Here is a 25,925-nt window from a genome sequence, read left to right on the forward strand (position 1 = left end):
ATAAATAAATAAAAATAAACAAATAAAAAAGAATGCATCACATCTGTATTAGTCAGGGTTCTCTAGAGGAACAGAACCAATAGAATAAATTGTATTAAACAGGAATTTACTGGATTAGTTTACAACAGTCCAACAATAGCAGTTTGCAGGCCTGAGCGGGAAGGAACCCAGCAGCTGCTCAGTCCACGAGGCTGGATGCCTCAGCAGTCCCAATCTATCACTGAAGGCCTCAGGCGTCCTGGAGAGCAGCAGGTCTTCAGTCTGCTGGAAGGCAGCAAGTAGCACAGGCAGCCAGGTGGGAGGAAGGGATTCCAATCTCCCAGAGCGTCCTTAGATAAAGCCTCCCCTCCCCCTCCCTCCAAGAGGGGCCACCCACTTGGCAGGAAGGACTTCCTCCTTCAGTTAATCCTTCCTAGAAGCCACCTCAGAGACCCACCAAAGAGGAATGTTTGTGGATTCCTAATCAGACCAAGTTGACAACAAAACATAGCCATTACAATAAATTTAGAGAAGGGCATAAAGGTTTCTTGAAGGACACAGCAGTGCAGATGGAATCTGCAGAACAGATAGGATTAGTAGCAGTTAATAGGACATGCAGTCGCAGTCTAAGGAGAAAAGCTTAGGTCAGACACACAGTGATGGCGTGATTGGACATGTGTAAGGCAAAACTGTTTGTCAAAACTTGACAGCCTCATGGGTTTAGATAAGGAGGCATAGGTGAGAAAGCAGACTGGAGGTGGCCAGGAGCTTGTGTAGAGAATATGAACTGGAGATTCATGCTTAAAACAAAGGCAAGTAGTATTCTTAAGTGATGATGATGGTGGTGGCGATGCTATTGGTAGCTGACCCTACACTTTTCATAATATCCTATTCATACCAAGTTCAGCTGGCCTAATCCCTTTATTGAAGATGAAACTTGACTGAAATCATTAAATGGATTCTTGAGGATCTCAGCTGTCCATCAGCAGTGCTTCAAGAAGAAACAGGGTGACCTTCTGGTGTGACATTTATCCCATTGTACCAGGTTTCTTTTCCCTTATTGCTATAGTCTGCACAAAGAATTCACTACATGATCTCCTTTTAAATCGCTCATTTCAGGGGTTGGGAAGATAGCTAGCCCAGTGGTTAAAAGTGCTTGCTTACAAAGTCCACTGGCCTGGGTTCAATTCCCAAGCCATCCCTAGAAGCCAGATGCAAAAAGTGGTGCAAGTGCCTGGTGTTTCCTCACTCACAGACACCCCACTCCCAATCCGTGTGAGCACGCGCATTTGCCCCCCCACACATAAATAAATCAATAAACATCTCTTTGTGTACAAATTTATTATTTATGTCTGGGTACTGTAACAAATAGCACACACACTGTGTAAGTATTGGCCAAAACAATTCATTAGATATAAATATATATATATATATATATATATATATATATATATATATATATATATATATATACACACACATATGTAAACATAAGAAATGTATACATACACGCAGGAAAAGCAAAACCCCATAAACACCTCTAAAACACCATAAAAGTTTCATTCTCCATTAGAGAACAATGTATTTATTAAGTACTTAAGAAATGCCAGGCACTAACATATTTAGACTGCTCAAGTTGTAAAAAGATATCGCTGTTAAGTCCCTGTTACAAATGAGGAAATTGAAGTATCTAGTGACGTACTTAAGACCACGCAGGGCCAGGCCGTCAGCATGAATGTGTCTGACTCCTAAGCTTGCAGCAAAGAACCTTCACACCTTCCTCACTGGTCTTATGTTGGGTACCTTATGGGTTTTTTTAAGTGCTATTTTGTCTCATAAGCTTATTAACAATAGGACTTTATAAATCTGTTACCCTCAGCACTCCAAGAACACATTGTGTATATGTTTGGATACTTCCCCCCCCCCCAGCATCATTAAGCCTCTACTTTATCACAGCCTCCAGATGTCCAAGCTTTAGTTGTAGATTGCCACGGGCACTCAAAGTAAACCTACAAAGCTATGCTGTCATATATCCTGCTATGTCTAGGTAAAGATTATTTCTGCCCCAAATGTTAGAATTTAACACTAGTTTGTAGTCATTTACATCAAATTCACTCTTTCAGGGTATTACCCTGAAAATCTTATTACATGTATTAATTTTAGTCTGTCATGGAATGTGATAAAATGTTCCTCTCAATATACGAGCCCAATCACCCACCTGAAATCATAGCTGGGTTTTTTTTGTTGTTTTTTTTTTTTTGTTGTTGTTGTTTGTTTGTTTGTTTTTCTAGAAACCAAGCCATTTGAGCGCCCAGTGCTGTGCTCTGAAACATCTATTCCCTGGATAAAATTTGAAAGCAATTGCTACAGTTTTTCTACAGTTCTAGACAGTAGGACTTTTGAGGCTGCTCATGAATTTTGCAAAAAGGAAGGTAATTCTCTTGTGATGGTAAAATGCTTCCCGTACTCCTCCTAGACATTTCCCTAAACAATGTGCTTTCTGGCCTCGCTAGCTTATTAGTAACTTTAGGAGCAACAATAACTACTGAAAAAGTAAATACTATTAAATTTGCTTATGTGGAGGTGGCTATTATAGGCAATTCAATGTCCAGGGCAAACTGTGAAAACCCAAGATGATGTCTCAGCAAACAGTACTTTCCCAAGATAATGTTCGCTTTGAAGCCATGTGCATCATGAATTTATAATGGTCTGTAAAATTAATCATCTACATTTTAAAATTCTGAAAGCAAGCTTGTACCTTTTAATAAATTGTGGCTTGCTTTCAAAGTTTTATTCAAAAATCACTTCTTAGTAGTAGAAATTTGGGGCTGGAGCTTAGTGATAAGAGCACTTTTCTAGCATATGTAAGCCTTTTAGGGTTCTAGCTTTAGCACCAGAAAGAAAGGAAAAACGTATTGCATAATGGAAATTTTTACTTTTGGAAGCCTGGGCTGCACAAGCAGTGATGTAGAATCTCTAAGCTGTAGCAATGTGTCAACATGGATACTTGTCCCCTTGCTGCTTTCTCTTTTACAGGATCTGATCTGTTAACAATCCAGGACGAGGCTGAGAATGCATTTCTCCTGGACGAGCTTTCTGCTTTTGGTTCTTCTGTCCAGATGGTTTGGTTGAATGCTCAGTTCGATAGTAGCAGTAAGTGACTTGGGTGGAGAGGAGGCGAGGCCGTAAATAAACACACAGTTGTTAAGACTAATGACAATGGCATCTGTGAGCCAGAAAACACTTCTCTGAAACGTTTGCTGTGAAAAATAACATGAATCCTAAAACCATCTTTTTTCTCCAAAAACAACATAATTGCCCCTTTCTATGTCTTGCATCTTTTTAAATAAGTTCAAAATATCAGAAAATAAAAACAAAAAGTTTACCTTTTATACTTGCTATGAAGACACTTGGCTCCACCTCAGTGTGCAAATTTAGTTGTAGAAAAGCCATATTGACTTGAAAAAAACATCCCATGTTCTTAAATGTTGTAAAAGCACAACAGAGTTATGGAAATGTTTCAATGATAAATTGTGCTATTAGAATTCTTACTTGCTACTCATAAACACCAGAGTTTGTAATAAAATGGAAGCCTAGTGTTCTTTCTTCGTGTAATTGATGTTTATTGAATGGTACTTGTAAGGAAAATCATTTTAATTGGCATGGAGCGCTTGCTTCAGTGGTATACCAAAGTGGGTGGTGAGCCCACCCTTGCCAGGAGTGTTTTAATCACTGACATTGTTTAGAATCTCTAGCAGATGGTGATAATAAAAGGCAGACTGACTTTTAGTTAGTTTTATTGTTAGTTTTAAATTCTTTTCTGTCAGTGCACCGCACCACACACCTTATTGACTATACATGGGTTGAACTTTCCCACTGACCCTACTGCCTTATAATAATGGCTTGCTATTTAAAGCTCACTGTGCAATTCCCTTAGCAACTGAGCCACTTTGTCATAATGTAGATGTAAGGCTTTCAAAGGATTCCTTTTACATTATTAATTTTGTTTACTAACAATTTCTTTAAGTCAGTTAGAAATGTATGGACTATTTCAAACAGGATATCCTACTAGACTAGAACATTAGAACTAAAATAAACAGAGGGCTGCCTGCAAGACAACTCTAGTTAACACCTGCCTTTTGATGTTTTGTTCACGGATGTACTTATGGAAGCAAATGCCTCACAGGCCTGAGTCTCATCAAGTGGAGGAGTTTCTTTGATGGTTTATCCCAGGCTTCCTAAGTTTGATAAATATTTGCATAATTCATAATGTCAGCATTTTTGTCCACAGATGAAACCATAAGGTGGTTTGATGGAACACCCACTGATCAGGCAAACTGGGGCCTTCGGAAGCCAGACCTGGACCACCTCAAGTCCCACCCATGCGTGGTTCTGAGAATCCCCATAGGAGTGTGGCAGTTATCCCCATGTCAAGACAAAAAGGGATTCATATGTAAAATGGAGGCAGGTGGGTGAAAGGAGAGAAAAGTTCTTCATCTGACTCTTCCCTAGCTAATGATAAGCCAGCACTTTAATATTTGGAGTTTGAATCCAGGTATTCTAGAAGGTACTCTGGCATTACATCTTGTGCTACAAATAAGTCAGAACTCTTCAGCTCCTCTTTCTTCTCTAGTGAGGAAAAATTATCATTACAGGCAAAGTCAAATACCCATATGACTTTCCTGTGTTTTCCTGGCTATTACTCTCATAGCAAAAAAACAAACAAACAAAAAAAAAAACCCTGTTTATCCCAAGCAAATAGATGCAGAAAGAAAAGCAGAAACATCCATCCCAGAAGTGCTGAGCATAATGGTCAGGTTGGTCCATGGCCTCAGAACATATGATCTATTAACTTGGTATTATTTTTATGTGGATAAGCATGTGATTATCTCGTGTAAGTGCAGTGCTCACAAAATCACTTGTAACTTTAGTTTAACTTCCACTTGAGCAACCTATTTAGTTAATAGTGATGATAAACAATTTCAAAAATCTAAGCCAGGGCAAACAGCAGAGGTTCCTAACATAGTATATTAGGGTCATGAACAGTGGGAAACTATTTGTAATCCCAAATTTCTAGATGCAGCCTTATCGAGAAGGAAGAGCTACTCTGGCTCTGGAGTGCTATGAAAGCTTCAGGGAGAGAAGGTTCTGGGATCTAAATGAGGAAGAGAATTTTAGGAGCTGGAACAAAGAAGGAAATGCACTTTACACCAAAGATCAGGGTGGCTAACCAAAGGCAGGCATGTAGAATATGTATAGCTTGAGTAGAGGGCTCAGCTTAGAAATAAAACTTGCTGGTGAAGCAGAATCCACTCAGAGATGTGGAGCTGAGCTTCCTGCGCAGCCTGATGCCCTGGGTGTTCTGTGGACCCCTGCAGTGGAGCGGTACTCACTCAACACAAGAACAGCATTTGCAATTTTAGAGATGGGACCAATAAGAGGAGAAATGGGGAGAATCATTGGGCCCCAGTGACTGATCAGACACAGGCAGTGGAGGGAACTGTAGGTGTGGATACCAGTGTGTAAGCTCCAACAATGTGCAGTGCATCACCTCTGCAGGAAATTGGCTGAGAAATAAAACAAATAGTGTTCCCCTGATATGACTGTCATTAAAACACCAGAGAGGGGGAACCTCCTTTTGTCTATATGGGACTTTAAAGCATCTTGTAATAATACATGTCACCCCTTCCATTGTTCACAGCCACTTTCCAAGGTAGGGGAACAGTTCCATCATACCCAGCTTAAGTGCTTATCCAAACTCATTGAGCACCACACTTTTCTTTTTTTTTTTTTTTTTTTTTTTTGGTTTTGTGAGGTAGGGTCTCACTCTGGTCCAGGCTGACCTGGAATTAACTCTGTCATCTCAGGGTGGCCTTGAACTCATGGCAATCCTCCTACCTCTGCCTCCCGAGTGCTGGGATTAAAGGTGTGCGCCACCACGCCCGGCTTTTCTTTCTTTTTCATTTTCCTCCTCCACCTCTCCTTTTCCTTGTTTTTTTGAGATAAGGTCTCATAGCAATCCTCCTGCTTCAGCCTCACAAGTGCCAGGATTACAAGTATGCTCTACCATGCCCTGGAATACTCTAGACTTTCGAAGTTTTTCTTCTATGCCTCCCACTGCTATTTATCCTAATAATAAATCTTTTCACAATCTTCCATTCAAAATTGTCTACACACACACACACACACACACACACACACACACACACACGTTTTCAATAACAATGCAAAATCACATGACTTATTTTGAGATTACCAAATGAAGGATCTCCAGTGTGGTTTTGCTCTGTGGGGCCAGTCAGTGTAAATGGAGCACAAAGGTGTTTCCCACACTCACAGCTCCATTCGCTCATTTTCTCTAGGTCATTTTCTCTACAGCTTTCTCTGGATGTCTACTTAAGTCAAAAATTGCAGAATTTAGGGCCGGAGAGATGGCTTAGCGGTTAAGCGCTTGCCTTTGAAGCCTAAGGACCCTGGTTCAAGGCTTGATCCTCCAGGACCCTCGTTAGCCAGATGCACAAGGGGGTGGGTGCACGCGTCTGGAGTTCGTTTGCAGTGGCTGGAGGCCCTGGCGTGCCCGTTCTCTCTCTCTATCTGCCTCTTTCTCTCTCTGTCTGTCGCTCTCAAATAAATAAGTAAAATTTTTAAAAATATTTGTAGAATTTAAACCTTGAGATAGTCTTCTCCAAAGAAATGTTTTTACAGAAAAAAAGTCCTAACATAGTAACCATGTCACTTTTTTAAAAAAAAATCACTTGTTTGTTTATTTAGTTCCTTAAAGGGAGAGAAAGAGTATGGGTGGGCACTCCAGGGTCTCCCTTATGCAGTCAGGAAGTCTGTGGGTACTGAGGAATCAAACCTGGGCTGTCAGGCTCTGCAAGCAAGTGCCTTTAGCCACTGGACTATCTCCCCAGCCCCCACTCCATGTTACTTTTGAGTGGAGGTGCTGTTTATTCATTTCCTAAGACTCTTGGGATTAACACAAGTGAAAAAAAGCTGACAACAAAATCCTTGCATATAGACAGACAGCTGCTCATTGCTGGGTGCCCTCCCCATCAGATCCCAACAAAATAGTGACTTCCTGACAGCAGGGACCATATTTTACATGTATTTCTAACTTCCTTTTTTTCAGGGGTAGGGTCTCACTCTAGCCCAGGCTGACCTGAAATTCGCTATGTAGTCTCAGGGTGGCCTCGAACTCACAGCGATCCTCCCACTTCTGCCTCTCAAGTGCTGGAAGTAAAGGTGTGTGCCACGACACCCGGCTGTACATGTATTTCTTTTGGGATTCGATGCAGAAACTAGATAGGAATTTTTTGACTTACATTAACACATAAACAAGAGAAGTAGTGATGTGGCTGTGGTCACCCAATACTGCTCACTATAAATCAAGGACCACCAGGCTTCTCTTGCAAAGGGCCAGATAGCAAATATGTTGGTCCTTGGTCCTGGGGGTTATATGTTTCCTGTCACACTGGTGCTGCTTCAGTAAAATAGCTACAGCCAACCCAGAAGTGAATGAATATACTGAGTTCCAATAATACTGTATTAAGAACAGGTGGCCAAATTTGATCTATGGACCATAGTTTGCTGATGCTTTTGATAGGTAATGATATAACTTTGCTGAATTAAAAGAAATATTTCATTTCCTTTTTTAATTTGAATTTAGATGTTCCCATTGAAAAGGAGCACGAAGGGAAAGGTAGGTTTGGAACATTCTGATTCTTAGAAATCATAACATAGAAAGTGACACTGTGACAGGACCTACATTCTCCTTTCTTTCACCTTTTTTTCAGGACCAAGTCACAGCATTGTTCCTCTCGCAGTGGCACTGACATTGATAATAATCCTGGCCATCTTCATACTTTCTTTCTGGATATATAAGCAGAATAATGGCTTCTTCCATAGACTCACAGGATTTGAGAATCCTTACTATCCTACAACTAACTTCAGCACCGTACATTTAGAAGAAAACATTCTCATTTCAGATCTTGAGAAGAATAAATAATGAAAGTGAAGTCAGAAAATGTGCAGCTATGAAGAGAATCACAGGATACTGTAAAGGGAGTCTTGTCTGTACGTCCCATCACCAAGATGCCTTTATAATGTGAACTGTGCACAGCTTTAATTATTCCTAAGCGATTTTGAATTGTAGCCAAATCGTGAGGTTTGATTTATTTATTTCCCTAAACTGTGACCAATTCTTAAAAGGGACCATGTTATTATTCTGAAAGATAGAACCTATTAAAAGAAATCTCCTATTGAAAATTCAAACCAATGTGAATAACAGCATTGCCATTAATAAGTTCTTAGTAACATGTGGGGGAGGCAGATTTTAAATCTACTCTGTTGTGTATACAAACATTCACATGCAATTCATTTAAGAGAAAGATGAAACCAAAAAACGTAACTGAGAAGAAAATACTTTTAAGTAGTTTCCTCTTTGTTTCTATTTAATCATTTTTTAGTGCCAGTGTGGGCAAGAACTAATTTCTAAATTTGAAACTCACAGGTTCTGGGCTCTCAGCTAACACTTAGGATGATATGAATTTTTAGCAGGCCTGACTTCCCAAGCTAAAAGAAAAGAAGCACTAACTACCCTTTTGAAATATGAAGGTCTTGGGGAGCAGTACACTTCCATGAGCAACCACACCATTAAAATGGAGCCCAAGCCTTCAGTTGCTAAGTGATTACCATGTTTCATATTTTTAAATATCTTCTAGGCAAGTTTAAGGGAATACATAGAGATTTGAATACTCATGGACGTTATTAAAAGCTAAAGATATAAAATAACATTTAACATTCTAACAATCAGAAGATATAAAATACATGTAATTTGGATTTAAGGAGAAAAAACTTACAACTTGAATTACAGTCTCATTAGAACCAGACCAGAGGATATGTTGAGAAAACCTAAAGAAAATTGCTCTGCAGTAGTAAGTTATTATTTCAGTGACTTAGGTGTTCTTTCTCTTGTTTATGCATGTGTATGATGTGCATGTACATATGCATATTTGCATGAATGTCAGCACAGGATGTGGCTGTGCATGCATGCGTGTGTGTGTGTGTGCATGTGTGCATGTGCTTGTGAGTGCGTGTGTAGGTCAGAGGCTGACATCAGGTGTCTTTGCCCATTACTTTCCCCCTTAGTTTCAAGCCAGGGTCTTTCACTGAATCCAGAGTTCACCACTTCACCTGGACTGTCCACTCAGCTTGCCCATGGGATCCTTTTCTCTCTGCTTCTTGAGTACTGGGTTTACAGTCCCAGACCACCATGCCAGGCTTTTTGTGTGGGTGTTAGAGATGCAAACTCAGATCCTCATTCATGCACAGCGAACACTTTACTAACTAAGCCATCTCCCCTGCCCTAAGGTGTTCTTTTGAATAAACTATCAAATCTGAGATCCCATTTCTTATCGATAGGACTAGTTGGTTAATGAGGACTGAAATTACGCTATAGTCTGTCAATTGTTAAACAAAAATCACAGGTTTACTATTTCTTCATTAATATCTTATAAAGAAAATGATGACTCCATAGTCAATATTTAAATGTTTGCCTGTTACATAAATGTTTACTCAGTTCCTGTTAAAAAAAGATATGCTCTAGAACTGGGGTACTGGGGTGAGCATGTCAGGTATTTCTCACAGGTATTTCTCACTGTCTAATAAGGGAAGCTGACAGTAACCCAGTAAAGAAGCTCATCCGCAGAAAATAGCCAGTTCCTATGACAATTAAGTAAGACCCTATAATGCAAATGAGGACTCACAGGCCAGCCCAAGAGTGCACATTTAAATCTTTACAACCAGCTGCTTCCGTGCTGGAGACCACTAGTCACAAGGGGGAGCTCCGGGAGAAAGCTTGAATGAATTTCTCCAAGGCAAATTGGGCTCATTAGCAGTACAATATGAAGAACACAGAGTCCTTGTAGCCTGAAACAGTGAATACAGCTTGCAGTGAGTTCAGCTTCCAACCAGAGCTCCTTGCTCCTGCTGTGTAGTTTACACACTGGGACAATCTACTTTCATCATTTTTCTGTCTTTGGACTTCATTGTTAAAATACATTGTTTTGTGGCAGTGTATTTATGACTCAAAAGAATAATTGGCTTGAACTAAATAGATGATATAAAAGCTGAGTTTAATAATCTGTCAAGTGAAATTAAAATTTGATTCTTTTCAGTGGATTTAGTAAAACTGTAATTGATTAGCCTGCTGTCAAAATATATAGTCACACAAGACAATTAGACAAAGTATGTCATTGGGAAAGTGGTTTTCTGAAAGTGCTTGTATTACTTGTCAATGTCTTTTTTAATATTTAGTATCAGACCATATATCCATATAATCTGTTCCCATCATGCACTCTCTTTATTGCTTAAATTTCAGGTACAGAATATACTAAGATATTCTGCTTTATTCTTGTATGTGTACTTTTAAAAACTTTTCCCACTCCTATTTACAATTTGAACTAAATTTTATAGCTATATGAAGAAAAAAGTATCAAGGTCATAAACTTAGTCATAATTAATATGTTCCCTTACAAATCAATCGCTGTACTCAAAAAATTTAATAATATAGATATTTGTATAAAAATAATGTATAATATGATAAATAAATAATATGCAAAAAATATAAATTTCTCCTTGACTAACCTGAGCATCTTTATAGACTCTCACTATTGGAACAGCCTGGATTTTCTAATTAATGATGTCTTGAGTTCTTCAGTTCTCAGTCTTATTCCAAGCTTATTGAACATTCCACCCCTATCAAGCAAGGGTGGATTAGGGGATCTCTTTAGACAAACAATTAGTCTTAGAGTTCTTTTTCCTCCTTGAAATGGCAGTTGGATATTTAATAATTTGTGTGCCCTTCTGATATTGAGAAGAGACAGCCATAGCTATCTGACATCCACTGAGAGCAGGTGTCTGGTCCTATTCCTGGGCATGCTGCTCTGAAGTCTGTGGGTGGCGTGGCTTGTAGGCTCTCTTTGTGAGTTGGCCCTGTCCTAGCTGTCTCTGGCATTATTTTGTTTCCTGACAACTGGTTGACACACCCATTCAGTGCCCTCCCTGGACACTGCCCACCCACCCCACAGCGGTAACACCCTGCCCACCATCATCAGCTACTTCATGAGGCAGGGCAAGGTTGCATGCTAGAGCAAACAATTCCCAAATTTGGGGGTTGGAACAGAGCAAAGGTTTGCGTCTTTCCCACACTGACATGAGCTGGTACTCTGCTTTGTTTACCATTCCTGGGGTGAGACCTCCACCTCTCATGGCTTTCTTAAGACTAAAATGGACATTAACTTGGACTCTCTCATTAACTAAATGTTTTTTTATTGGAAATTTTTATTTTATGTATTTTTGTTTTATTTTCATGCTTGGGATTGAACCTATAGTCTTGCTCATGCTAAGCATGTGCTCTACCACTGAGCTACACCCTTATAACCCACACCCCCCTTGCACCTCTGATGTTTATTTTCTAAGTCAACAACTCATACGCTGAAAGTTCGAAAAGCTTCCCAGGGGATATGTGTTGGGGGAGAGGAGTTACTTCTAAGGATCTCAATTTCTGGAATCTTTTAATTAATTTATTTTGTTATTTATTTGTAAGCAGAGAAAGAGAGAGAGAGAGAGAAAATATGGGCATGCCAAGGCCTCTCGCCACTACAAATGCACTCCAGACACATGTACCACTTTCACATAGGTACTGGGGAATCAAACCATCATGCTTTGCAAGTAAGTACCTTTAAACTGCTGAGCCATCTCTCCAACCAATTTCTGGAACCTTAACCTTCGTATAGTACTCTCTCTTAAAACTGAATTATCTAAGAACTCCCCTGGGTTCAAGGAGTCATGGTGGCTCTTCTCTCCCCCTTCTAGTTGCACAGATGCTTTTCTCAAGAACAAGAAAATCAGCAATGAAAAGCACCTGGCTTTCACTCTAAAACTTACTATGCTGGCTTTCCATGGGAAAGGTAACTTCTTCATGGCACCAAAGGAAAAGGCTCAAAATACTGGCCACAGTGAAGCCCTCATGTCTTTCCATGTGTTCATCAATTTTCTGTTAAGGATGAAGAAACGAGCCAGAAATTAATTGTTCATGTTCATGCTTTGAATTAATACAAGTTTGTTCAGCCTGAGTGCTGACTAGCTTCATCTGAGACCTCACCTATCTCCTGACTCTTGTCAAAGCACACACCTCTAGAGAGAAAACATGGGAAACCAAAACAAGAAAGGTGTGCACGTCACATGGTCCAGATGCAAAGTCTCCATGTTATCCACGTGGGTCTCTGTGTGGTGATGATTAGAATTTACGTGCCTGTTTTAATTAAACAATGCCACAAAGCTTTCTCTAAACATTATCTTCTTGGGCTATGAGTTTGACAATGAGACTACTTCTCAAGTAACACAAATAGCAAGTGGATGTCTGGGCATGATGGAACATGCCTAAAATCCCAGCTAATTAGAAGGCTGAGTCGGCACAGAACAAAGCCAGCCTGGACAATGTGGTAGGACCCTGTTTCAAAACAAAAGCAAATAAGCAAAAAACAAAAAAAGAAAAAAGAAAAAAACAGAAGGACCAGAATCAGAAAAAAAAAAAAAAAAATATATATATATATATATATATATATATACACACATTCATATAATAAGACTTAGCAGAATAGGAATGCCTGTTAAACATAGAAATTTAGATAAAACAGCTTTCTTGAATACCTCTTTTGGTCAGAAAGCAAGTTTTGATTTTTGTACCAACAACAAAGAAAGGGTGAATCAAATTGATGCCTTGCAAATATTTACTCACATAAACAATCTCAGTTTAAATATCTGTATGTTCTACCTCACTCACAATTCTTAGCTCACATTCAAAGAAACTAAAGCTAAATGAACATTAAAAATAGCATTTCAGGGCTGGAGAGATGGCTTAGTGGTTAAGTGCTTGCCTGTGAAGCCTAAGGACCCCAGTTCGAGGCTCGGTTCCCCAGGTCCCGCGTTAGCCAGATGCACAAGGGGGCGCACGCATCTGGAGTTCATTTGCATTGGCTGGAAGCCCTGGCGCGCCCATTCTCTCTCTCTCCCTCCATCTGTCTTTCTCTCTATGTCTGTCGCTCTCAAATAAATAAATAAAAAATGAATTAAAAAAATAGCATTTCAAAGTTATATATGTTTTAGAACTGTAGAACTATAAAGTTTGTATTGATGTTTTCTTTATCTTTTTTTGTTATTTGAGGTAGGGTTTTCTAGTCTAAGCTGACCTGAAACTCACTCTTTAGTCTCAAGCTGGCCTTGAACGCTCAAGGATCCTCTTATCTCTGTCTCCCAAGTGCTGGGATTAAAGGGATGTGGTACCACATCCAGCTTCACTATTGATGTTTTCTAAAGCCTGATAAAATTTTTAGTATCTTGGATTTCTTCTTTTTTAACTTTTTTTTATTAATTAGTTTTGTATTCAGCAAGTACAGTCAGTTTGGTACCTTTATTAGGCTCATCTGTGACCTACCCCCTCCCCATTGGCCCCTCCTTGTTGAGGTATATGGGTCATGCATTGTAGAGTTAGACCACAGTTATGGGTAAGATAAATGTCTCTGTATATCATGACCCAACATGTGGCTCTGACATTCTTTCCCCCCCCCTCTTACACAAAATTTCCCTGAGCCATGTTGGGTTCATTTTTGGTCTGCTTCAGTGATGAGGTGTTGGGGGCCTCTGAGCCTCTGGCTCTCTGATTTGGTAGATGTTGATTTTTCTCTGTGTTGGTCTCCTTCCCCCTTTTGCTGGTGTCCAGTTCATCAGGAAAACAGCACCCTTGCTAGTTTCACCAATTTTTCTGAGTTTCAGCAGGAGCTCTTTTGAGGTATGATGGGGTGGCTCTCTCCTTAGGATCTGCATCTATCTGAAAAAGAGAATCAGATTCTCCAACGGAGAGTAGGTTAGCACCAGGACAAATGAGATAACCCTTACTTTTTTAATAGAGAATTTAATAGGTGTAGGCCCTCTTGTAGCCCATGATTGATGGTAGCTTGATATTGGAGAGTGGGCTTATGTTTGGATATGGTTCTGATTTGTTTCCCAGCTCCAGCTATGGGTACCATACCACTGAGGGGATCAGTTATCCAAATCAAGAGCAGTTGGTTCCCCACCATGGCTGTGTGCCACTATTGCACTTGTGTGGACATTACAACAGGTTATTTGGTGCTAAGTAGGTTAGACCACGAGTTGCTTGGACAGATATTTGTCATTCTCCCCCAGTCACCCATGTAGCAGCTTGTGGCACTAGACGCGCTGACTGTCTGGGGACTCTCTTCTAGCCTCCAATCATGCCATTCCATTTTCCATGTCAACTGCATATGGTGTCTTCAGCAGTAGGGTCTTACCACTAACCTTTGGTGAGTCATCAAGTACTCTGACAGAAATCTGTCTGTCTTTTAGGAAATCTTGTAGATCTCTCTGATCAAAAGGTCATTGTGGATGATAGCCCCATGCTGATACTGGGAGTTACAGGTCAGTGCCCACTAAGAAAATGAGGAAAAAGATAACTAATATACAAGGGTTAGAGAGAAGAGAGAGAGAGAGAGAGAGGGAGAGGGAGGGAGGGAGGGAAGATGTAGAAGATTAAGGTTAGCCTTGATCCTACCCTCTCCAGTGTCTTGTGATTCAGGTGTTCCCTGTAAGGACCTGGTGAAGGTTCAGCCATTTGGTCTGCCTTTTAGGAAGTAGAATTTTATGGTACCATTGTCGTTTGGGTCTAGATTTGTGTTTGCCACCCCTTTGGATTTCTTGCAAAAATTTACATTTGTCATTTTGTCTCTGTGCTTACAATTCAATGTAAAATAACTGAAATTCAGATTTATTAATTATTATGTTAAAAATTGAGGTCTTGCTGAGTGTGGTGGTGCACGCCTTTAATCCCAGAATTTGGGAGGCAGAGATAGGAGGGCCCCTGTGAGTTCAAGGCCAGCTTGTGGCTATAGAGTGAGTTCCAAGTCAACCTGGACTACAGTGAGACTCTATCTTGATAAACTCTCCAAAAACAAATAAATAAATTGAAGTTTTAAAAATTTAGCTATAGGGTTGGAGAGATGGCTTAGCTGTTAAGGCAGTTGCCTGCAAAGCCAAAGGATCTCAGTTCAACTCTCTAGGACCCCTGTAAACCAGATGCACAAGGGGGTGCATGAGTCTGGAGTTTGTTTGCAGTGGCTGGAGGCCCTGGCATGCTGATTCTCTCTCTGTCTCTCTTTCTCAAATAAATAAATAAAATATATTTTTAAAATTCAGCTATAAAATTCAGGTTCAGTAGAGATGTTAGTATTTTAGGCATACTTATAAATAAAGATGTTGAACATTTACTTCATTTCATAAGTCAATCTCATTATTGTTGTCATATTTTTAATGTTTTTAAAGAAAAGTCAACAAATGTGTCTAATCGCGAAGTGCTGGATAATGAAGTAAAGATGCTTATAATTCCTGGTGACAAATTCTAATTGCGTAAAAAACACATAAATGAAACCACAAAATGAGCCCTATGTATATACCAGTGACCTTCTTTACTCAGAGTTAATTAACACAAGCACTTGCTTCTTGCAGAGCACTTTGCTATAATTTTGAACAAATTAAGGGAAAAATCATTCAAGTGCTGTTTCTTTCACACCATGAAGTGAGCATGATGGACCTAAGTTAATGTGTGTGCACTATTACCATCCATTTCTTGTCATAACGAGCTGCAATATTGTATTCTTTTAAAAAGACATCCTGATCTATGCTATTTTTAATTTGTTCCCTGTGCTGTTTATTGATGAAAATTAATTTTCAAAATTAATAAATATTCCTTTCCTTTCCATTTGCCCCATTATGTCTCTTAGTTATATCAGATTCAGTGCTTCCCAAATAGTTTAAATATATACATCTTTACTTTCTTTTTGGTTTTTTTTTTTTTTTTTTTGGTTTTTTCGAGGTAGGGTTTCACTCTAGCCCAGGCTGACCTGGAATTCACTCTGGAGTCTCAGGGTGGCCTTGAACTCATGGCGATCCTCCTACCTCTGCCTCCTGAGTGCTGGGATTAAAGGCATGCGCCTCCATGCCCCGCTCTTTACTTTCTTTTATTTTATTATTATTTATTTGAGAGTGACAGAGAGAGAAAGAGGCAGACAGAAAGCGAGAAAGAGAATGGGCATGCCAGGGCTTCCAACCACTGCAAACAAACTCCAGATGCATGCACCCCCTTGTGCATCTGGCTATCATGGGTCCTGGGGAATCGAGCCTCAAACCAGGGTCCTTGGGCTTCACAGGCAAGCACTTAACTGCTACACCATCTCTCCAGCCCCCATCTTTACTTCATATGACAAATTGGTAAAGGATTATTTTGTTCTCTCCACCCTTTCTGTCCTTTGACTCTATTATTGTTTCTCACTGTGGAAGATCAGATGTCTCCCATAAACTCACGTGTTTGGGATTCGTGGTCCCCAGCTGATAGAACTTTGGGAGGTGAAGCCTTGCTGGATGGAGGAGGTGTGTTGTTGGGGGAAGGTGGAGGGGTGTTATAGCCAGCTCCACCTTACCATAGTTCTGTTCACTTTCTTGATGCTATGGTCCATCTGATGTGGCAGAAGTGATGTCCAGCCTCTGCTCATGACATGCTTTCCCCTGCTGTCATGAAGCTTCCCCTCGAGACTGTCAACTAAAATAACTTTCTCCCCAGCAGCTGCCTTTGGTTGGGTACTTTGTCCCAGCAACAGGAAGGTAACCACAACGCTAATGGAGGTCTGTGACTTAACTGGAGCTCCTAGAGTACCGGCTTAAGAGGCCATGTCCTCAAGAGATTATTGGAGCTTTTTAACTTCCTAGAAGATAGAGCTCCCAAAAGCTGGAAACTCAACTCGTATACGCTGGAATAAGCAACACTCTTGCCAAGTAGATCTTAGAACTGTGGGGTAGGAAGTCGTGAAACAGAAGGCAGAACCAAGAAAGACTCAAGGAAAGGAAGGTAGGGATGTACAGGGAGTGCTGCCACCATGAGCTCCTGATTCAAAATGCACTTCCATGGAGGCTGCAGAGAGCTTGCTTATGACTGATCATGACTTAACACAGGCCGTGTTTACTCAAGCCATCAGCTTTCAGAGTGCTTCAGCAAGGTGCCTCTCATCCCACAGGAAACCCTTTATTCCCATTCTATTCTGGATGAAAACCAAAAACCACCGTCTCCACACACTGACCACCAGTGGAAGCAGCAGTGCCTCTGACCGCAGGGAAGCATGAGAGAGCTCAGTGAAAATGAGATTCACAGGAGAAAAAGTCCCTGGAGCTGATGCTGGATTTTGTGCTCAACTTCCCAAGTCAAGACTAGGAAGAAAAGACAGAGTTAGAAGCCCTAATTGTTTATGTCTTGTTTTAGAAGGTAACCTGTAACTGCATTATTAATGAGGGAGTTAATGTTTCACTTGACTTATAACTTGTACCTGCTACCAACTGGAGTGTTGTGGATCACACCCATTGTATTTATCATATTTTGATTACTCATATTACATTTAAGGCACTCATATCTGACTTAGTCAGGACCTCAGAGAATCATCAAGTATAACAAGAGATCATACAAATTGATAGATAGCTTAGCTATCATATTTCTTTTCTTTCTTTTTTTTCATTTTTAAATAAGATTTATTTAATTTTATTTATTTATTTAAGACAGAGGGAGAGAGAGAATGAGCATGCCAGGGCCTCTAGCCTCTGCAAATGAACTCCAGATGCATGTGCCACCATGTGCATCTGGCTTACATGGGACCTGTAGAATTGAACCTGAGTCCTTAGGCTTCACAGGCATGTGCCTTAACTGCTAAGCCATCTCTCCAGAGGTAGGGTGGCCTCAAACTCACAGCGATCCTGATACCTCTGCCTCCTGAGTGCTAGGATTAAAGGTGTGTGTCACCAACCCCGGCTTACATTTATTTTCTATTCAAACACACACATATATATTCATCACCACTCTTGTGGTGTGGGGACAGTACCATTCATTTTAATGTTCCTTCTAGTTGTCCTTACACATAAGGAATATCTATAAGGTTTAGTTCACACTCTTCAGTTTCAAAATCAGCAGGTGAAAATTTAAAGATGCTTGCAGACCAATCTAAGTGCATAGCCTAAATTTACATACTTTTTCCTCCATATTTGAAATTGTCTACTTATTAACAGTAATTTTAGGGGTTCGCATTTGTTGGGAATTTGTAAGGCTTTTAGTTTAGTTTTTATGAAAAAATTCCTACTTCTGTTTTATAGATTAAATTACATGTAGAATTGCAATGCTTGGCCTATCTGGCCTAAGCAGATTGGGGAACAAATGTAGCCACCTGGTGTTAAGCATATGAATTGGTGGGCACACTGGCAGGGCTAACCTTGGTTCTGTAGAAGCCTCGGGAAGTCAAAAGGGATAGTTAAATCAACTTTTTGGGTAGTTTGTGTTTGAGGCTTACTCCAAACACAGAAAGTGAGACTTTTCCTCAGAACCTAACCCTGAAATCTGCACAGAATGGATGTGACTATAAATAAGCCAGGAGGACAGAGATCAGCTTCCCAAGCGAACTGTCAAGATCATAGTCTGATTAAGCACGCCTGGAGAAGTAAGGCAAGAGAGTGCTGAGGGAGGAAGCAGAGAGGAAACCAATCCCAAGGCAGAAGCAAGCTCAGACAAGACATCCTCAGCAGTCTGAAGGAGTAGAATTTGGACCTCTGAAGGCAAGGCTCCACATGGCATCTAGGATTTTAGGGTTCTAAGGACATCCATTTAGCACCTGTGAAATGGTCTCACAGGTGAGCCAATGCTCTATTTTACATGTGGTACCTAGCTGAATTGTTGCAAGATTAGCATCAGAACTTCATCTCATGATTCCCATTCCAAACTCTTACCAGTGGTACATGTGGCCTTCAGGATGACTGACTTGAGAGCACAGAGTGAAAGGGAGGGAAGAGGACTGGGTCATGACGGAACAGGTTCAGCGAAAGACACTTTGCTATTGGATCGAAAATTCAGAAAAGGTCAGACTCCTCCACACCTAACGCAAATCCTCTGGAAGGCAAGGCAGCTCTAATTCCACTATGCAATCTGTGGTGGTTTCAGTGTGAATGTTTGTCCCCAATAGATTCAGGTGCTTTATTAAGCTTGTGACATGAGTCTCCAGCCACCTAGCTGGTGGAGGTGTCACTTGGGACAGATCCTGGGGTCCATCTCAAAGGGGTGTTTGGGGGTGATCTGATTCCAGCAAAAGGTAGGGGAGATCAGCGTGAGCTCTGGGTGCTTGCTTTTGCTTTTCAGGGTTGCTGGCTGGTTTTCCTCTCTCTGCACAGATTTATGAAAGGGAGTCAGTTTCTTCCACCATGGATAGAACGTCCCCTGGATCTGTAAGCTTGAAATCAATTTCTTCCTCCTATAAACTGTCTGGTTGGATATTCATTCCAGCCACATTGAGCTGACTACAACATAATAGCAATAAGTGTGTGCAGCAGGGAAGGAATAGGGTGATCTCTGAGAGAAGGAAGCCTAAAGCAAAGATGTTCAGGAGTGGGAATCAGGAATCTAGAAGAGACAGCCAGAACACATGACAAACCAATAACAGCAAAATTAACTCATTTACTGGTGAACCTTACAAATGGCAAAACTTCCTCCTATTTCAAGCTTGGATAATAGAAGTGATTGCTTATATTTTGTTCTGTGCTTCTAGAAATACATGCATTCTGATTGAAGGCTGGCGATTTGCATTCCAACCTGGCTACAGTTGTAAAACAACCAGCTCTGAAAGTTACATAAACACGGGGGTAGAGAAAGATCTTTAAAGAGTTTTTTTTAATTGGTAGAGACTAAAAAGTGGACAAATGGGAATTAAAAGTCCACTGAGTTTGATTTTAAGTCTCCCTTTCATCACATAGAAATGCTGCATCTTTCATCATCGGGGTTTTTCAATCCCTCTTCCCATCCTTGGATGCTCCCTCAAGTCTACCTACCATGCTTCTGCACTCTGCTCTGCACCATATTCATAGCCCTTGCATCAATATCATTGCCCTCTAGCTTCAGTAAGGCCCAGGCACTGGGAGGCTAGCAAAGAAGGCTTACTGATGGGGAAAGAAAAAGCCATGGGAATGTGGATCCCTGGTTCCCTCCTGGCCTTCTGCAGCATAGAAGAGGCCACGTTCATCCTCTGAGGCATTCAGTGCCTATCACTTGCTATTGCAGTCAGGTTCACATTGGTGGTAGAAATCATCCAATCAAAATCAGCTTGTGGAGAAAAAATGTTTATTTTGACTTGAGGGGAAGCTCCACAATGGCAGGGAAAACAATAGCATGAGCAGAGGGTGAACATCACCTCCTGGCCAACATCAGGTGGACCATAGCAACAGGAGACTGTGTCAAACCCTGGCAAGAGGAAACTGGCTGTAACACTCAAAACCCGCCTCCAACAATACACTCTCCTGGAGGCATTAGTTCCCAAATCTCCATCAGGTGGGAACCTAGCATTCAGAACACCTAAGTTTATCGGGGTCGCCTGAATCAAACCACCACATTCCACCCCTGGCCCCTGTAAACTGATAACTATCAATGATGTAAAAATGCAATGCATTCAGTCCATCTTCAAAAATCCCCACATTTTTATCAATCCTAATGATAATAAAACATCCCTATAACCCAAGGTGTTTTAAGTGAGCCATAATACCAACCCTCCCCCATAAAAAACCCATAATGGCACAGAATAAAAAATCACACTGCAAAAGATGACACTGGACATAGCAAAAAGAATTCAACCAATACAAGATTTAAACAGAGCAAACATCAAACTCTGTAGTTTCAAATCCAACCAGTCTAGTCAGTTACAAGTCTCCTACTCTGATAATTCTAACCAGCAACAAGTCTCTGAAGTTCTAATTCCTCCTCTCCAACTAGGCTACTCACAGTTCTGGAAAACTTCATCTGGGGCCAGCATCTTTCCTTAGCAGCCATCTCATGGTCCTGGCATCTCCACTGGTTCTCCACTGAAATCCATGGTTCATCCTCATGGCTGAGTCTCCATGCAGGCATCCAACAAATTTGCTTCACAGTGCCCATGGCCATTTCCAAAATCCAAGACTGTGTTGCAAATTTGATGACCGTCTCCTGCATTTCTTATACTCCATAATACCAGGTAGGGTGCCAATTTGTTAATTCAGGGGGGAACAAAGCAAACTTTGAAGAACAGGACACTCCTTGAGCACTCAGTTCCCTTCAAAAGAGTCTACATTTTTCCTATTGCCCCAGTGCAGGTCAGCTGGCCCAATCTCAAAGGTTGTAATCTCCCATATAATTACAGCTGAAGAGGCATAAGTTTCAGCCCAAAGATTTCTTTTCTGTGCCATATCCCTCTACTCACACCAGTCCATTTCTATGCAAAGCAACCCTGAACAAATTCTCAGGGCACAGACTTAACAGCAAGCCTCTCACACAAACTGATTCTAGCCCAGTCCAGGCAAAGCTCTTTCTCACCCTCACAAGCCAAACCTGATAGTCCATAGTTCTTATTGCATTCAGGTCTTTCAACTCTGACCAGAATAGTCCATCAAGCTGTACTTACAGCACTGCAAGGCATCTCTTAGGCTAAAGTTTCAAATCCTTCCACATTCCAATCAGCTCCAAAAAGCCAAAGCCACACAGTCTGGTGTCTAGCAGCAATGACCCCACTCTTAATAACAACATTATCATTGCAGTCAGGTTTGCATTGCTGGCAGAAATCACCTGACCAAGAGCAGCTTGTGGGGGGGAAAATAAGGTTTCTTTTGGCTTACAGACTCAAGGGGAAGCTCCATGATGGCTTCACGAGGGAAAGAAGATGATATGAGCAGAGGGTGAACATCACCTGCTGGCTAGCATAAGGTATACAACTACAACAGAAAGTGTGCCAAACACAGGCAAGAGGAAACTGGTTATAACATATAAGCCTGCCCCCATCAATAAACTGCTTCTAGGAGGTGTTATAGTTCCAAAATCTCCATCAGCTGGGGAGACTAGCATTCAGAGGCCCTGGTGTGCACATTCTCTCCCTCTCCCCCTCCCCTCTCTTTCTAATAAATAAATTAAAAATAAATACAAAACCTCTCTTCAATTACTACTTCCAGTGGGCTTTCTTTTGCTGGACAGCCCTATGACAAGCAAGCTTGTGAACACAAACCATGCTTGGAGGCTAGAATGTTTCACTGTTTAGCAGTCTTTATTCTCCAGTTTTCAATTTCATTTTCTGTAGGAAGCTTTTCAACCCAACAGCATAAAATTCCAATTAAACACATGTTCAGCCCTTCTGGATTCTAAAATCAAGCATGGTAAATCATCTTCCAATAAACCATTCTTGAACTGAAATAAGAATGGACACTGTGCGGGGGCGGGGGCACAGCAAAGGTTATTATAAGTCCAAACTGTTAAATTATACTTTCATGACTGAACACAACTGTAATCCATATTATTATTTTAAATTACACTATAAAAAGCAGTCATTTATCGCCTTTCCAAAACAGTGACAATATATTACCAAATTATCAAGGGTCCTCTAATAGAGCTCTTGAAATTGATTTATAATGCATGAGGTAGCTTCTCCTTGAGATAGATCTACTAAAAGGTACACTTAGTCTTAAACCTAGTGAAATAAAATCTCCCTCTAATCAGCTGCCAGAAAGCTTCCGCTTCGGTGCTTTGTTGATACTGGTGTCAGCAGGACATTAAAAGCTTCAAGCTTTTTATGTTTGATCAAATACCAACATTAGGCTGGAGCAGAAATATTAATTCAGAGTGAAGCTTCAAAAACTTTTACAGTTCTCCTTCATCTTTCTTCTCCCCCACCAAAAAGGTCCCATCAGGAGTCCGGGGGCAAAAGAGAGATGGGCATTTTGTGAGTGTTGGATATCCACAAAACTGCTGGAAAACCAAAGGAGAGAGAAGTACCTAAAATAGACTTGTCTAAAAATGCCAGTCATGGCTAAGGAGGGGAAGAGCCAGTGGTGCTGGGAAATAGGAAGGTGGCCTGCATGTTATCCTTGTGTTCTAATGAGAAATGGAGCCACAGAAGGGTCAGCAGTTTGCCCCAAACTTTCAGCTAGCATTTGTAGATGCTGGGATTATTGGAAATCACATCATAATACTGTTGAAAATCATTCAACAATAAAAAGAAGAAGAAGCCAACAAGGTTAAAGAAAAAAAATCATTTCTTTCTTTCTTTCTTTTCCATTGCTTTGATTCTGGGCCTTATAAAAGTTTTTATTATGCTGCCAGATTCAGAAAAACAATTGAGAGAACAGATTGTATTTTGAGTGTCTCAGAAACCCACAGGAATGCCGGCAGTAAAACAATATTCTCAGGAGACTATTTACATTATTATGTATTAGTATAACTATTTGTACTACCATTTATGCAGTTGTTATAAATGCTAATCTCAGTAATCATTTGCCTAGTTCTCTCTCCCTCTTAAATACACACCCTAATGTAGAACTCTTATGCCCACACAGGACTTTGGATGCTACAGAACCTGGAAAATGCCTAGGATACGATAATACTATTAAGACATGCCAGATCCTAGAGTTTATTTTATAGTTTTTCCTTAACAGAATTATTGGGAAAATAAGTTACAGGTTATTTCTAAGTGAGAACACTGGGGAAATTCATAACTGTCATGAAGAAGCACATGTGAATTGAGGGAAAGGGACAGGTACAAGAGTAACCATTTTGGTTTATTTGAAAAATTGCTTGTCGGGGAGCTGAGGAAGCAGAATTTATTCTCTTTTTAGTGCTCAAGTTCTTTCTACCATAAACCTACCCGGCAATATTTGGCACCATAGGAGTCAGATCAGACAGGAAATGAAACTTACTATGACATCATAGTCAAATATTATTCTTAACAAATTTTAGAATCTAATTGGATTAACCATATTAGGATTCTGGAATAGAATTTTTTCCTGTCATCAATGAACATATCCCTACAACAAATCCACATATCATGTTTTTATTTTTTGTTTATTTATTTGAGAGTGACAGACAGAAAGAAGAAGATATATAGAGAGAAGGGGCACACCATGGCCTCCAGCCACTGCAAACAAACTCCAGATGCGTACGCCCCTTGTGCACCTGGCTAATGTGGGTCCTGGGGAACTGAGCCTTGAACCGGGATCCTTAGGCTTCACAGGCAAGTGCCTGACCGCTAAGCCATCTCTCCAGCCCACACACATGAGTTTTTTATTGTGCCAAAGAAATCTCTTAGGCTGGAGAGATACAAGCATGAGAGCCTGAGGGGGGCCTAAAAGTTCCAGAGTTTGAATCTCCAGAACCTATAAGCAGCTGGGTATGGCCATACATTACTATAACCCCAGGGCCTCAAAGGAGAGCAGAGACCAAGGAATCACCCAGGCTAATGAAGAAACAGTGAGCTCCTGTATCAGTTTAAAAAAAAAAAAAAGATGTGGTTCAAAATGAATGGGTGGAAGAGCAATGGAGCTGTGCACCACAGGTGAGCACATGGGCACTGCAGGGGCACACATACCACACACACATTACCACCACCATGTAAAAACAACAGAAAGAAGAAAGAAAGAAGATGGAAAGCTGTGTTCTAGGCTGGCAATTTTTCCTTGTCACCACTTGACATAGCTTGGAATTTGGGCACAAAACATTTAGCCATAAGTACCTTGTCCCAATTTAAAGACTCTAGTTAGTTCATATTATAGAGTTTCATTTTATGAAGTTTTACAAGCTATTGTAGTTGATACATGACATATTTTTGGCACCTATCATCTCCAAGCACTTTTCCTGACAGGAATCACACTTCCCAGGCTCCCTTGTAGCTGGGAAGCACATATGACCTGACCTCACCAATGAACTGTGCACATTTGAGATTTGTGCTGGGCTGAATAATGGGATCTGATCCCAAGAATCCTTGAATATGACTTTATATGACAATTATTTGGCAAATGTGACTAAGTTAAGGATGCTGAGATAGGATATTATGCAGGTGAGCTCTAGGTGTAATCACAAGTATCCTCTTAAGGGTAGGGCAGAGGGACATTGGCATATACACAGGACAAAGCAATGTGAAGGCAGAGCAGGAAGGGTTTGAAGATGTGGGGCTTGAGGATTATAGAAATGCAGCTATAAGCACATTAAAGCCAGTAGCCACCGGAAGCTAGGCAAGAAGGAATTTTCTCTTAGTACCCTTCCAGGGCCTTTTTTTTCCAGTGCAGTGAAATCTGATTTAGGGCTTTAGATCTCCAGAACTATGAGAGCATACGTTTCTGTTGTTTGAACCACCATGTTTGTGATAATTTCTCACACATTAATAATTAGTACAAACCCAAAGAAGTGGGCCTGCACAGAAGCTGTTCTGGTAAGAATGGCATAAGGCACATGTAGCCTTCACCAGCTGAGGGCTGGGCCTAAAGGCTACTTTCTAGGTTGTGCGGAGCAGCAGTCTCTGCCCAGAGGCTGTGACGTTGAGTGCACTAGTACAATGTGTGACACATGCTGTGAAGTCTATGATTCTCCTAGCAATCCTGTAAGCTATTATGAATTGCTCTTTTGGTTCAACTTGAGTCCCTTATTGGAACTCAGAACTCTGGTCATGCTCTCAATTTTGTTAGCATAACCTTGAACACACTGAGCCATCCTCACCTACAGATCCTATGCAGAGCATCCCCTCCTCCCACATGCTTATCTACAGGAAATCCAACTAAACTGAGAAGTACAGACAACAGGAAAGGAGATGATGTCAGAAGTTTATACAATTCAATGAAAATAAAATAATTTCACAACTGTATTCAATCAAAATATTGATGCACCAAATTCAATTCCTGTTTGTGAAGAGGCGAAAGAGAACTTTAAAAACTGAGCAGTATTATAAGTGTGCCTGGTTGCTGGGTGATGACACCTGCCTGTAATCCCAGCACTCAGAGGTCAAGAACAAAAG

General features: G+C 40.7%; 1 protein-coding gene across 1 annotated transcript in view; it reads left to right on the forward strand.

The window, feature by feature from the left end:
• The window catches only part of Pla2r1 (phospholipase A2 receptor 1), a 137,062-nt gene extending 128,809 nt beyond the window's left edge, over positions 1-8,253 (forward strand). Inside the window, 6 exon segments of the mRNA XM_045146940.1 lie at positions 2,271-2,411; positions 3,016-3,132; positions 4,271-4,447; positions 7,649-7,681; positions 7,776-7,981; positions 7,983-8,253. Coding sequence (XP_045002875.1) covers positions 2,271-2,411; positions 3,016-3,132; positions 4,271-4,447; positions 7,649-7,681; positions 7,776-7,981; positions 7,983-8,090 — 782 coding nt within the window. The 3' untranslated portion in view covers positions 8,091-8,253.
• The last annotated feature ends 17,672 nt before the right edge of the window (positions 8,254-25,925 follow it).

The sequence above is a fragment of the Jaculus jaculus genome, chromosome 4, assembly GCF_020740685.1.
Source record: "Jaculus jaculus isolate mJacJac1 chromosome 4, mJacJac1.mat.Y.cur, whole genome shotgun sequence".
Taxonomy (NCBI): Eukaryota; Metazoa; Chordata; class Mammalia; order Rodentia; family Dipodidae; genus Jaculus; species Jaculus jaculus.